General features: G+C 36.5%; 1 protein-coding gene across 5 annotated transcripts in view; it reads left to right on the top strand.

Moving 5' to 3' along the window:
- PNPLA8 (patatin like phospholipase domain containing 8) overlaps positions 1-15,530 on the top strand; it is a 42,824-nt gene that overhangs the window by 10,232 nt on the left and 17,062 nt on the right. For all 5 annotated transcript variants that reach the window (XM_046669826.1, XM_046669831.1, XM_046669830.1 and 2 more), the window contains exons 4-7: positions 3,198-3,349; positions 7,427-7,521; positions 10,325-10,496; positions 15,410-15,467. In XM_046669826.1, coding sequence (XP_046525782.1) covers positions 3,198-3,349; positions 7,427-7,521; positions 10,325-10,496; positions 15,410-15,467 — 477 coding nt within the window. The remainder of the gene's footprint in view (positions 1-3,197; positions 3,350-7,426; positions 7,522-10,324; positions 10,497-15,409; positions 15,468-15,530) is intronic.

Raw genomic sequence — 15,530 nt, 5'->3', positions numbered from 1 at the left:
GGGTTTGGGTGACTTTCCAGGACAGTGAACCTTCTTGTGGTGGCTGCTTTGATCTTGTTCCCTAAATCTCAGTGTGAGGCCCTCTCCATAATTGCTGTAGCAGGTGAGAGAATGTTTCAACAGAAAGTGTCACAGGTTTCTTCTCCTCACGACTTACTTGTCCTGCCCAGTTACGTTGGCCTGAGAAATACTTTGTGTGCTTAGAAGGGGAAGCAAACTGGATATTGGTGAACATTAGTAATGTCTTCCAGGGTATTCCTCCAGAAATTGTCTGATATATATATATCTATATATGATATATATAGAGATATATATATATCTTCCCCAAAATAAAGTCATTCTGTATGTACTGTTTTGTAACCTGTTTTTTGTAAATTTTTATCTCATCCTATACCCATTTTGAAAATGTTCTCTATATAACTGATTGGATCCAATTGAGGGTCCAGTCTAGACCGTACATTTCACCTGGTTATTTTCTCTAAGTCATTTATAGTGTGGCCTAGTCCTTTCTTACCCACATCTTCAAAGCTGACTAATTGAAGAGACCAGACTGGCTATCTTGTAGAGTGGCTTGCTTTCTGGATTTATCTGGCTTCCTCCTCATTGGTGTTATTTGATGTATTCCTCTTTCCTTTTTTATTTCCTGAACACTGGAATTTAAATGTAAAGGCCTGTTTGTGTTAAACATTTTCTTTTTACAGCATTGTAGATGATGTCATGTGCCTCATATTGCATCGTATCAGAAGATATATAATTGGCTGAATCAACCATTAGTAATGCTAAGGTTGACCACTAGATTAGGGAAATGACAGTCTGATCTTGTTGTTGGACAGTTAGTCTAGAACCATTATCCCATCAACTGTCAGCCTGTTTCCAGAGCTAATCTTTTCATTAAGGTTCTGGAATGATAAATTTCTCATTGATGTTCTTCTGTAAGCGTAGAGCTTTCCTTCACCAACTAAAGCTATTCGGTTACTCTCAAAGACCAATTTGACAGGAAAAGCAAGAGAAATGCTTAATTTCTTTCTACATAGCCATCGGTTTTCAAAGTAAAGTGTTGCTTTAAAAGCTACCTCAATGGTGACATGAATTTTTGGCATCCTTTTTTTTTTTACTATCATTATGAACTCATAGTTTTTCATAAATTGCATTTCTGTAATCTTTTTTTCACCTCTCTTTTTTCTAAATGGTGAAATTTGTCTCAACTTTGACTTGTAGGGGCCCCTCTGAGCTGATTCATGTGTCTTTTAACTTTTTATAAAGATATCATATACAGAAAAGCATACATATCATAAGTATACAGCTCCATGAATTTTCAGAAGTTGAACACATCTGTATAACCAGCACCCAGTATAAGAAATAGAATGTTACTAGCACTCCAAAAGCACCTTTATGCCCCCTGCTAGTCACTGTCTCCAAAAGAATTGACGAGTTCCCCTGATTTCTGGCAGTGTAGATTAGTTGTGCCCCTTTTTGCGTGTTATATAAATGGAATGATGCTTTTCTCAATTCTTTGTTTCTCCCCCAAATCAGCCAGTGCCTCAAGGGAGGAAAAGCTATAGTTTATGAGCCCACTTCCTAGCAATTATCTCCTCTCCAGATTCTTTTTTTTTTTTTTTGAGGAAGATTAGCCCTGAACTAACTGCTGCCAAACCTCCTCTCTTTACTGAGGAGGACTGGCCCTGAGCTAACATCCGTGCCCACCTTCCTCTACTTTATATGTGGGATGCCTCCCACAGCCTGGCTTGCCAACTGGTGCCATGTCTGTACCTGGGATCCGAACCGGCTAACCCCGGGCCACGGAGAAGCGAGACATGCACACTTAACTGCTGCACCACCGGGCCAGCCCCACCCTCTCCAGATTCTTAGCCCCCTCATATCCTGAGTGTGTCAGCAGCTCTAATGCTTTTATTTATTTTATTTTATTTTATTTTTTAAAGATTGGCACCTGAGCTAACAACTGTTGCCAATCTTTTTTTTTTTTTTCTGCTTTATCTCCCCAAATCCTCCCTGGTAAACATAGTTGAATATCTTAGTTGCAGGTCCTTCTAGTTGTGGCATGTGGGACACCACCTCAACGTGGCCTGACGAGCGGTGCCATGTCTGCCCCCAGGATCTGAACCAGCAAAACCCTGGGCCGCTGCAGCAGAGTGCACGAACTTAACCACTTGGCCACGGAGCTGGCTCTGCTCTGATGCTTTTAAACAGATGGCATTTCTTCTGTATTTTTTCAAACTTCTCCAATTGTTCTTGGAAAGAGACTATTCTATCCTAACCAGAAATGAAAATTTATGTTTCCGTCTCCACCTTTGTCCAGGTTCCTCTAGTGGGCTTGGAGCTTAACACTAGCCAGGGAACAAAAAAAGGAAAAAGAATTTAGAACAATAGTATTTGAGATTTGACTTATCATAAAAAAGAAACAAAATGAATGATACATTGGGAACTTATTTGATTTACTGAAGGTTACACAGCACAAGTATAGCTGCCACTCAACTATTCCCTTAAACCTGGGGTACTGACCAGATAAGATGCTTCTGTGCACAGAACCTGGAGAATCTTCAGTAAACTCGACATAGAACCCTAGGGTTTAAGTTCTTGCCTCTGATTAACAGTGTGAAGTTGAATGCTTCGTATCTTGAAGTCCTAGGTTTGTCTAAACTAGTTCTTCAGTTGTAATGGTCAGCTTTTGCCTTCTACCTTAGTTTTACTTATTAATTAACATTTGTCCGTATTTTGCTGTGAGCTCTCCTTGTACCCCATCTGCAGTGTACACAGATGGTTTATTCTTTTTCTTTTAATAACAAGTTTAATTTCCAGTAATTACTGTGAAGCAGTTTCATTTTCTTTAGGATTTGGACAAAATTTTATATAAAATTTATAATGTTAACCTTTTGTTATATCAATTAATACTTTGTAAATTTGTGCAAAGCAAATTATATTTTCTCTAATTGTTAAGCATTGTACCTTTCAAAGAAAATACTTGGATAGAGGTTAATTTTTGACCTGGATACTAGGACAAATATATATTCTAAATATTGACCAAGATGTCAAAAACTAATCTATTATTTAAGATTACTGAGAAAGTAGTAAACACTTCAACTTTGATTATGCGTGATGATCTACATGTGTTAAAAATAATCATATGTTTTCAATCTTGATTTGACAGAAGCAACAAAATATCTTTTCTCTCACTTTAGGAAAAAATTATTCCGTGTTTGTTACGATTGCGACAAATTAAGGATGAAACTCTTCAGGCTGCAGTCAGAGAAATTTTGGCTTTAATCGGCTATGTAGATCCAGTGAAAGGAAGAGGAATCCGAATTCTCGCAATTGATGGTGGAGGAACAAGGTAAGGCAAAAAAATGATTTTTTAAGACTATGGATCCAGTTCAGCCTTAGGAATTTTTTAAACTGATTTCGTGGAATTATATCATTATAAAATCAAATTTTTTTAGTTATTTTTTTCTGAGGAAGATTCACCCTGAGCTCACATCCGTTGCCAATCTTCTTCTTTTTGTATGTGAGCCGCCACCTCAGCATGGCCGCTGACAGATGATGTTATAGGGAAACGAACCTGGGCTGCTGAAGTGGAGCGCGCCAAACTTAACCACTGGACCACTGGGGCTGGGCCTAAAATCAGATTTTTTAAATAAAACATAAAATAGTTTTTCTTAATTTATTACTTTATCAGTCTAAATGCTTCCTTAACATATACTTGAATTTCCTCTTATTTCAATTTGTCCTAATATTTATATTTTAGTTTGGTCTTTTCAGATATTTTTTGTAGTTGAGGACAGTTTATCATGATCTGAAAATCTTGGCAATGTTTTATGTTAGCTTTTTTAAATTATATTTTTCTTACCCATATGTATCAGTCAACTAGTCACTTAATAAAGTGACAGTTGTAAAAGGAGTCCATATCAATAACTTGCTGAGTCCCTATATCTTCTCTTGCAGGTGCCAATTCTGGTGCCACGCAGGAAATATTTAGTGCATTCTTAGCTCACCGTCAAGCTCCATTCTTGCTACTGGCAATCCATCCATGCTTCTTATCCTGTCGTAGTTTGTCTAGTTCCTTACTACTTGTTGGGTAGATTCTTCAGCTTGGTTTATGAACCATTCTCCCCATACTTTCTAGCTTGGGTTCGGGTTGCCTGCCATCTCTGCTCTTACCTCTTAGATTCATAGTACATGCTCTGCCTCTTGTTCTTAGCTTTAATTTACCTCTCTGATTTCACTCTCTGGAATACCTGCCTTGCCAATCGCTCTTCTGTATGTTCAAGTACCACCTCTGTCTTTTTGTTAAATTCTGCAGTCCTGTGTGTCAGCCAGGTCTTTTAAATTTTGACACCAGTTTGAAGGAAGGAGTGAGTGATGAGAGAAGGTGGCTATTTAATAATCTGGCAGAGGACAATAAAATACTAACCAGCTGGTGGCAGTGGGAAGCAGGAGGAAGGAAATATATGCAAGAAAATTTTGAAAAAAGGAGGAGGACTGGATATGGTAGAAATAGGTCAAGATCACTCTTAAGCGTAAACTGTGTGGATGACTGGGACAGAATTGCAGGGACGGGGGAGGAGGTGACTGGTATTGAGAAAGACACTTCTGTTTTGGACGTATTGAGTGTAAGGTTTCACACAGCCATGTAGAAGTGCTCGGTTGACAGAAGAAGATAGAATTGGTTGAGGAGAGAAGAGTCTTAGAAGATCTTTTGGATGTTTCTGAGGGAAGTGAAATAATCCAAGAAGGTGAATGTCATTCATGTGATAGATAAAGTGGCAGTGAATTCGAGAGAATCATTCTGGTTCATAGCATTGGTTCCAAGTGATGAGAAGCAGGTAAAATGGCAGTTAATGAGTAAGGAATTTCACTGAGAAGCAGAAAGAAGCCAGTCCTCTCTGCCATTAAGTTCAGGGGAGTTGGGAGGGATGGTTCGTTCCTTGAATCCACTAACAAGTTTTGACTGAATGCCTACTATGTTCTAAACACTGATTTAGATCTTGGGGTAACTCTAAACAAAACACACAAAATCCAAGCCTTTGTGGTGGCTGCATTCTAGAGAAGGAAGAGACGACAAATAGGAAAACAAAAATATGTTAATGAGTAGGAATGGGTGCTATGAAGAAAAGTAAAGCAAAGTAAAGGGATGGAGAGGAACAGTGCTGTTTTAAAGAGTTATCGTGACTATGACTTTCTGATGGAGTAACATTTGAGTAGAGATCTGAAAGAACCTTAAAAGGCATTCAAATATCTATTTCAAGTGAAGGAGGCATGCTGAAAAGAGGTTTGTGACCATAAGTGTTTGGTTTTATAGGATACGGGTTCTGTTAGTCATACAGGGAGGAAGTCGGAGTGCAGATACTTGGGGAGACCTGGAGGTGGGTAGGGTGCAGGTGGGTTTAGATCAGTGATTCTCCACTGGAGGCACTTTTGCCCCCAGAGAACATTTGTCAGTGTCTGCAGACATTTTTGCTGGTCACAACTTGGGGACTCCCACTTGCATCCACTGAGAAGAGGACAGTTGCTGCTAAATATCCTGTAAGGCATTGGATAGCCCCCTACAACAAGGAATTATCTGGCCCAAAATGTCAGTGGTGCTGCTGTTGAGAAACCTTGGTTTAGGGGAATATGAGAAAGCAGCCAGAATGGGAAATTTATGTTGAAAGGAGTAAGAGATGAGGGCTTATGAGACAAAGAACCCATAGCTTTTATTTCTTTTGTATGAGAGAGCCTAGTACAGTGTTAGGTGTATAGAATCAACCTGGCAAGTATATTTATTTTTAAATTTATCCTGAATTAATTTATAAATATAGCATTTTTAAATAGTTTTCTTCTTGATTGTACAAGTAAAACTTGGGAGGGGAAAAAAAGAAAAATATAAAGAAAAAAACAAAAATTAGAGCTCACAATTCCAAGATTATTTTTAATATTTTGATTTCTTTCTTCGAATTTTTTTTCTGTGTGAATATATGTGCATGTTTTATTTCCCTTTTATTAGATAATAGAGGTTACGTTGTTAAATATATTTTATCTGGCATTTTCTCTAATTCTTCATGTCTCACATTGAATTCATAATGTATCTCTCTTATAAGCCATCGTGTCTCTTCAAATCCACATTACTTCTTGCAATTAAAAAAAACTCAACATCTTTGGTTTTCTACTTTAATCTTATGGTATTTTCTAGTGATTTCCTGTTAGCAGCATGAAAGCACAATTTGACACTCTAAATTTTATTTTGTGGTGCCTGACTGCTGCTGTGTTCCAGGACTTCTCTGCCCCACACCTTGTATTGTGATTAGAACATTTCGTTGTTTCTATATATTCTCCCAATGTTAAGAGTTGTCCATGTGTTACACATACACTGAATTGGCCTACACCTCCTAGACTATTTCATCTTTCACATTCATTATGAAGCCGTTTGCTGCCTTGGCAAGGATCCAGAAATGACCAAAGTCAGCAGCATAAATTAATACATCCTTACATGCTTAGTACATTGTACTAAGGTCATTGAGTTTTAAAAAATGAATAAATAAAATAAACGTTAAAAATATGACTAGTGAAATATGTAAAACAAAATGTATAGAAGCTTAGGGGACCAACTACATCGGTAAGAGAAGAAACCAATATATGGCATTCCAAAACTGGTGAGCGGAGGTTTTAAGTATCTTCCACAGTTGAGGTGTTTAAGAACATATCTTAGGGGGCTGGCCCCGTGGCCGAGTGGTTAAGCTCACGCACTGCGCTGCAGGTGGCCCAGTGTTTCGTTGGTTCGAATCCTGGGCGCAGACATGGCACTGCTCATCAAACCACGCTGAGGCAGCATCCCACATGCCACAACTAGAAGGACCCACAACAAAGAATATACAACTATGTACCAGGGGGCTTTGGGGAGAAAAAGGAAAAAAATAAAATCTTTAAAAAAAGAACATATCTTATATTGGTGTATCCTTGTAGATCCTTGTAGTCTTTTTATTTATTTATTTTTTTTGCTGAGGAAGATTCACCCTGAGCTAATATCTGTGCCAGCGTTCATCTATTTTGTATGTGGGTCACTGCCACAGGGCGGCTGATGAGTGGTTTAATGGTCTGCCCCCAGGATCTGAGCCTGTGAACCTGGGCTGGCAAAGCAGAGCATGCCAAACTTAACCACTGCACCATGAGGCTGGCCCCTCTGTAGTCTTATTTAAAGAAATACTAGTATACGTTTAAAAATGTGCTGCCATAACACAGGTTTATACCATTATTTAGATATTGGATTTTTGGAAGTGATCCCCAAAACTTAGGCAGTTTTTACTGATGCTAATTTATATTATTTATTTTCGTGTTAGCATATAAGCTAGAAGAGCAGTTTGCAGGATTGTCTCATTCAGTAACTTAACTTTGCTTGAAGCGGGAATCCTCATTTTGCCCTCTGTCTTTTCTACAGGGGTGTGGTTGCTCTTCAGACACTACGAAAATTAGTTGAACTTACTCAGAAGCCAGTCCATCAGCTCTTTGATTACATTTGTGGTGTAAGCACAGGTAATTGTCATTACATGTACGTGCTGCATCCCAGCAGTGCATTAAGAAAAAGAACATAGCGCTTGTGTTTAAGAGCATGGTCATTCTCTGAAATGGTGGTATTGGTTTCATGTTTTGATGAAGCATAATCTGTTGGTTTGCTTAATGAATTTTAAAAATGTTTGTTGGAAATAAGTTAACATTCAGAAATAGTTTTTAATGTGCTTTTCTAATATGTTTTAAATAGACCACAGTGACAAGTACAAATTATGAATTATTGCTTTGTGGTGTAGTCACCTTAAGGAAAGTGATGAAAGGAAAGGAAGGTAGGTGGTCAAATTGGACCAATAGAATATTAAAGATGGGTAAGATTTTACTTTTTTGTAAGAGGTGTCCCTCTGTGAGGAAATTGCTTCTTACATCAATTTTTATCTGGTTATTTGAAGCCAGGATTTAAATTGATAAATGTGAGAATCTTTGTTTTTAAAGGCTACTTTTTAATATTGCTAGTTGATGTACATTTAAAATTATAGTTTCATGTTTATCTGGAAGTTGACAACTTAGAATACAGTAGTTACTGAATAATTTCTTAGTTTTCGTTGACTCATCTCAGATGAATTTTTGTTTTGTTTCTGTTTGGTTTGTTTTTCTGTTTCCTCACATCAGCTCTCTCACCCGTCTACCCTCCCCCCGCCCAACCCCCTGCCCCAGGCCTCCCCTCCACAGAATGCACATTAAGCCTCTCAGAATACCTTAGCTATTGCTTACTTCCCAGGCAGCACTCCAGGACCATTAGCATTGTGCATCCTTGCTGTATGTTTTACCACCGTTTGACCTGATAATTTCTCACTTTATGTTAGTTTATCTTTGTAGACTTATACTTTTATTTCTTTTTCCCATTCTTTTGACTTATAATAGTAGTTCTAAAGACCACTAGCAACAAAATCAAATGATTTCTCTACATTGTCTGTGTCAAGGATGACAGATATTCCCATAGGGCATGTTAATCAATGCTTAATTGTGAAAACTAAATGAGAGCAGTTGCAAGGATGATTCAAAAGCATAAGGAAGCAGTGATTCCTATGATGTTCCACTGAACACTAATTCCTCAAAATGTTAGCAAATTTGTAGAATGCTAGGCTAAAGAAATTAAACAGATTTCTTTACAGAGGGCCTTCTGAGGGCTTTAGTATGTTAAAATGCATTGTGACTCTCAGGATAGGAAAATAGTATGTATATCCCCAATTGATTTAACTATGGAAACTTTTCTTAAAGAGACATCTCCCAGGGCTAGTGTTCTTTAGTACTTTTTTTGCAGCTATTACCCGGACCATTTCAGTTAAATTTTGGAATGGTCCTAGCTTTGGCATCATTGTTAGTGGGTGCTCAGTAAAGAGAATTGTAAATCACAGACATTCATCTGTGGAGTAGAATATCAGTTTATGTACTATGTACATTTCTGTGTTTATCACAATATATCTTTTCCATTGTGTCTTCTAGCTTATGTTAACCTTAACTCATATTACAGTGCTTATAATTTTCCTTTTTTTCTTTTACATTTGGTGTATTATAATGTTTTGATAATGTTAGAAGTTTTGTTTGTACTTATAATTTTTATTAAATTAATAAATATATATTTAGTTTAAGGGTAATGTCTTTACCAGTTCAGTAAAATTCAGTTTTTTAATATCTACTTATCTTTATAGTAGCTCTACTTAGAGAGGAGGGACTTAGGGGCCAGCCCAGTGGTGTAGTGGTTAAGTTTGCGTGCTCCACTTTGGCCGCCCAGGGTTTGTGGGCACAGACCTACACACCGCTCATCAAGCCTTGCTGTGGCGGCATCCCATATACAAAATACAGGAAGATTGGTATAGATCTTAGCTCAGTGACAATCTTCCTCACCAAATACCAAAAAAAAAAGAAATGAAAAAGAAAGGGACTTAATCTTTTTGGCAAGTTATTTGTGTTAATTAGAAATTTTCTGCAAATTGGAAAACTGCAGAATTCTGCAAATTGCTTATGCAGAAGACATAAGCAGTCTTACCTTTTACTAGAATAAGACTAAGTATAATAAAATACATAAAATATTTAAAATTCATTATGATAGTGATTTCCTGTTTTTCCTTTGTTCTCAGTCTCAGGGTAAACAGTCATGCTATATGGGTCTTTGCCCATCCCAGCCCCTCCCCATACCCCAAGCTTCCTCCTCCCCTTTTTCTCCTTAGTTCAGGGTTAGGCCAGTTGGGTGCACTAGGTGGCAGTGTGTCCTACCAATTGCAGCTAGGATATGCAGTCAGCTGTTCAGAAGACAGCCCAGAGACCTAATTTCTTTAATTATGTTTAATTTCTTTAACATCCCAGGACCTACCTGAAGGAGTAATTATTTTAATGAATTGGTAAGATGTCAAATATACCGTATTCTGTGACTAAAACTAAGGAATTTTTTAAGGTTAGAAAGCACGTTATCTATGACAATATCTTAATTATATATTTTTTAATTTAATGTAAAACAACCCATTTTTATATATTTTTAAGTCTTCATCATCATGATCATTGTTAGCATTTCTTTAATCCTTACTGAGGCCTGGTAAAGCCCTGTATATGTGTTATCCTGATATAAGAACCTTATAAATCTTAGTTGTTGTTATTCTCCTTATATTATAGATGAAGAACTTGGAGCTCTGAGGGGATTAGTAGTTTGTCCCAAGTAACACAGTTAGAAAGTGTCAAAGCTAGAACTTTAAGCAGGTCTGTGATTCAGGAGATGTGTTTAGTACTGTAATGTAATGCCAACGCTGATAAAACGAAGGATTCTTTCTTTCAGGTGCTATATTAGCATTCATGTTGGGCTTGTTTCATATGCCCCTGGATGAATGTGAGGAACTTTATCGAAAATTAGGATCAGATGTGTTTTCACAAAACGTCATTGTTGGAACAGTCAAAATGAGTTGGAGCCATGCATTTTATGACAGTCAGACATGGGAAAATATTCTTAAGTAAGTTACAATTATTCTTCTTTAAAATGTTTTGATTATATAGGCAATATATGTATATTATAATTTGAAAAACGCAGAAAAAAGGTAAAGAATAATATTAAATTATTGATCCCAATAATCAGAGATAACCACTGTTAAAATTTTGGTGAATCATATTCTAGTCAATTTTCTTGGATTCATGTGTGTGAGATTTGCATGTACAGGTGCAAAAGGGCCTTTGTAAAAATTGAGACCACATTGTATATGGACTATGTTTGCATCCTCTTGTTTTTACTTAGCATGTTAGTCTTTCTCAAGTCATTAACAGACATACTCCTAAAACATTTAGTAATTTTTAAACATTTCTTTTCCAAAATGCTACAAAGCCATTATACTCACGTTCCAAAAATATAAGCATAAAATAGAAACTTAAAATCACCCACAATCTTGGCCAGCTCCGTGGTGTAGTGGTGTAGTGGTTAAGTTTGTATGCTCTGCTTCGGTGGCCCGAGGTTTGCAGGTTCAGATCCTGGGTGCAGACCTAGCACTGCTCATCAAGCCATGCTGTGGAGGCATCCCACATGAAATAGAGGAAGATTGGCACAGGTGTTAGTTCAGTGACAATCTTCCTCAAACAAGAAAGAGAAAGATTGGCAACAGATGTTAGCTCAGGGCCAATCTTCCTCACACACATACATGCACAAAAATCACCCAGAATCTTATTATCCAGAGCTAGATCTTGCAATATATTTCCTTCTAGTTTTTTCCTAGACTATATGCATTTTATATAGCAGAAATTATATTACAGTTATAATTTTATATTCTTTCCCTTTTTTCCAACTTTATTAAATTTTCTTGACGAATTTGTAAAGACTACACTACATTCCACAGTGTGATGATACCATATTTTCTTAATCAGTTATGTTTAGGACATTTATGTTGTTCCTAATTTCTTGTGATTATGAACAATGCTGTGGTAGGAAAATTTACATTTCTGCCCACATTTTAGAATATATCAATAGGTCAGTTTAAGAAGCGTAAGTATTGGGTCATTGTTGATGTCTTTTAAATATAATCTTTATATAGGCAATAGAGAATGTCTAAAGAAAACAACTAAAATAACTTATAATTTCACTAAGAACAAAAGCACTATTAACACGGTAATGTACTTGTTTCTAGAATTTCTTACAGATAAATAAGTATTTGTGCATAGGGGAGCATGAGTGTGTATTTATTCCCTTCACAAAATTGCAATGATAAGGCACGTGTAGTTTTGTATCCTGCCTTTTCACTTATCATTTTATCATGAATGGGTTCCTGAGCCAGCCCTGATGGCCCAGCAGTTAAAGTTCACTGCACTCTGCTTCAGTGGCCCAGGTTCAGTTCCGAGGTGTAGACCCACACCATTTGTCCATCAGTAGCCGTGCTGTGGCAGTGGCTCACATAGAAGAACTAGAGGGACTTACATTTAGAATATACAACTGCGTACTAGGGCTTTGCGGAGAAAAAAGAAAAGAAAGGTAGCAGACGTTAGCTCAGAGGGACTCTTTCCCAGCAAAAAAGAAAAGATTTCCTATGTCGTTAAATATTTTTTGAGACGTATTTTAATAGTTTTTCACTATCTCATTTTATGGATGTACTATTTTTTATTTAATGAATTCCTTATTGATAAAGGAGGATACTTTAGATATTTTTACAGTTCAAAATAAAGGTTAGATGGACATCCTATATCTCTACTTAAATCTCGGATTATATCTTCAGGGTAAATTTCTAGAGTGAAATTTTGGGTCAGAGAGTATACATGTTTTAATAATCACCAGATATACGTGTATATGTGTGTGTGTGTATATATATCTCTCTCTCTGAATTGTTCTTGAAAATGGTTATCCCAACTTACCTGCCAGCATCAGATTGTATTTCCAGTTACGAAATATTTAGGAACACCAAACATTTTAATTTTTAAAACTGTCAGTTTATTTTTAAAATGACGTTTCTAGTTTGCATCACTTTGGTTATTGATGAGTTTGAACATTTTTTATATTTTTTTATTATATTTCTTTTTTGTGTGACATTCAAGGGCATAGTATTTGCTCATTTTCCTATCAGAGTATTCTTTGCTATATTTTAAATATATTATCCATTTATTATATGTTGAAAACATGCTTTTTAATTAACTATTTTTTTAATGTAAAGCAGTTTAAAATCTTTATTTAGTCAGATCTTTTCCTTTCATTTTTAACTTTGCTTTTATGTTTAGAAAGTCTTTTCTACCTTGAAATCAGGTAAATCTTTATATTATTTTCTAGTTCTCGGGTTTAATTAAGTTTATTTTTAATTCTTAAGTCATCAGAAATTTATTTTGATGTGTATTGTAAGGGGGTCAAACTTTAATTTTCTCAAATATTAATTCAAACATCCCTGTACCTTTTACAAAGTACTTTTTCCTTCTTTTTTTTAATGATTTGAAACACCACCTTTATCATATTTTAAATTATCTACATTTGAGTCTGCGTCCAAGTTTTTGTTTTTCTATATTGATTTTTTAAATTTTTGTCCAAATTCTTTGTTTAGTTATTGAGCATTTCGTAATGTTTTTGTATTGATATATCAAGTCCTTTCTCCTAGTCACAATTCTGTTCACCATTTTCTTTTTAATCTCTGAAGTAAATCTTAGGTTACTTTTTATCACATAAGAAAAAACCCCACTGATGTTTTGATTGAAACTACAGGAAAGATAGCAGTTCTTTCGTGTAATATTGACAGTTTTCCAGTTGAGTAATCTTCCATCCATTGATGTGTATCTTGCTTATTTTCGGGTCTTCTTTTGTGTCTGTTAGAAAAAAAGAGTTCGTATCAGTTCTCATGAAATCATAAAATCATAGTACTGGTAAGATTTTTTAATGAAGCTTTGAAAATTTACAGTAAAACTAGTCTCTCTGCTATGAAATATTTTTTTCCTTTTGTTACTCATTAGACTATCTTCATGTATTTGCATGTTGCTGTTTTACTGGTGCTCCTTCAAAAGCTTCCTCGTTTTTAATCAGAGCATTGATAAACTTCCTAAGTATGGTTAGTTGTTTTTTTCTTTCCCTACTTTTCTACTCAGCCTTTGCTGTAAAACAAACCACTCCAAAGTTAGAGGTTTAAAACAACGATGGTTTAGTGTCATGATTCTGTGGTTTGACTGGGCGTTTTTTCTGTTCTCGTCTAAACTCACTCACATGGCTGCTGGCAGCTGGCAGCTCAGCCGAGGTGGCTGGGACAGCTGGCCTCCTCTCCACATAGTCACTCTCGTCCTGGACTGCCTCCTATCCTGGCGGTCTCAGAGTTCCACGAGGGCAGTTCCCAGGGCATAAGTAGTTAGCAAGCCTCAGTTTGATGGCGTGTTTGCTGATGTCCCATTGATGGAAGCCGTTCAAACCCAGGCTCATTGTTTATTGAGGGCATTTTTATGTATTTTTCTGTGATAATGATTTTGTGTTATTTTAGGGACACTTTGTAATTATAGCTTCAGTACAAGCTAGGAGTGTTAAGAATTTTTTGCTATTTTGATGTCTCTTTTCAATAAGCAATTAATGTTCCTGACTTTCTCTTTGAATTTGTATTTCTAAATTTAATTCACTAAAGCATTTTAATTCTGTTTTTAAAATCAAACTTTAAACAAAAAATAAATGTGAACTTTGCTTGTGGGAAAGCAGCATGCTCCCAGGAATTCTGTCCCAATTTTACAGCAAGATTTCTATGAAAAGATAAAGTGCAAGACCCTTAGGAGAATAAAATTGCATTGATCTTCGTGCAAAAGAAACATATAGATCAGGTTGAGAAAGAAAGATCTTCTCCTCTTTAACAAGTATTTTACATTGATATTTGTAAAAGATTGTAAAGGGTAGATCACTACTTAATTTGTAAATTCTGCCTTATTTGAAATTCACTGAGATTCTGTTGAGGAATGTGAGTACTGTGTGGAAAATGTCTTTAGAAAAATTTTTTCTTATTGAGGCAGGTTGGTAAAAAAAATTGTCTTTTATATTCAATACGGGGGAAAATACATAATTTTTAAGTATGGAAAAATCTGCACTCAAATAAAATTCCTGTCTTATTGTGGAATTGTGGAAATTGCTGCCCAAGAACAATTTCTATAATGTTGCAGTAATTCAAATGCCAACTCAGATGATTTAAAAAGCCTTTTTGGAGGATGATGTTGGCTCTGTATTGCTGAAACAAGTTTAAAGAGAAAATGTCCTGATCTGGTTGTTGGATGACTGTGTGACTAGTCTGCCTATACTTTTGCAGTCTTATCCCAACACATCTCCTTTATCCTGTCAGGAGGACCCTGAAAACAACAAATTTATTCTGCCTCTGCGCCTGTACCCTGTAAATGTCCTGGCTTTGAGTGTGGCGTCTTGCCATCTTTTGGTGTCCTTCTCAAGCTATACCTCCGTGCATCTGTCCCTGCTACCACAGCCTGTGTTGATTCCCCCGTCCACCCCAAGAACTGTAGATACTTGCAGTTTGAATCAGAAATTAATAACTAACTACATATTGTTTCATGTGCATTAATTGGATTTCAGCCATGTGCTGCATAATGACGTTTCAGTCAACGACAGACTGTATACGTATGATGGTGGTCCTAGAAGATTACTACCGTACAGCCTAGGTGTGTAGTAGGCTATACCGTCTAAGTTTGTGTCACTACACTCTGTGATGTTTGCACGACGACAGAATTGCCTAAGGAGGCGTTCCTCAGAACGTATCCCTGTTGTTAAGCAACGCATGACTGTACAAGGTTCCTAGAGGAGATTCTTAGACTTCTTTTTCGTCCCTCATAGCACTTTGACAAAGCCAAGAGCAAACAGTAATTGCATAGTGTGTGTTCCCTGATGTTAGGAGATAAAATCATTTTGATGTAATTTAATTCTTCTCCTTTAATAAAGGGATAGAATGGGATCTTCACTAATGATTGAAACAGCAAGAAACCCCACATGTCCTAAGGTAAGTTTAGAGTCTCTTCAATATAACACCTAGTTGGAATTGAAGGTCAGGTGAAAGCACTTA

Source organism: Equus quagga, chromosome 8 (genome assembly GCF_021613505.1).
Source record: "Equus quagga isolate Etosha38 chromosome 8, UCLA_HA_Equagga_1.0, whole genome shotgun sequence".
Taxonomy (NCBI): domain Eukaryota; kingdom Metazoa; phylum Chordata; class Mammalia; order Perissodactyla; family Equidae; genus Equus; species Equus quagga.
The sequence above is the reverse complement of the archived record's forward strand: the minus strand, read 5'-3'. Positions and strand labels throughout refer to the sequence as shown.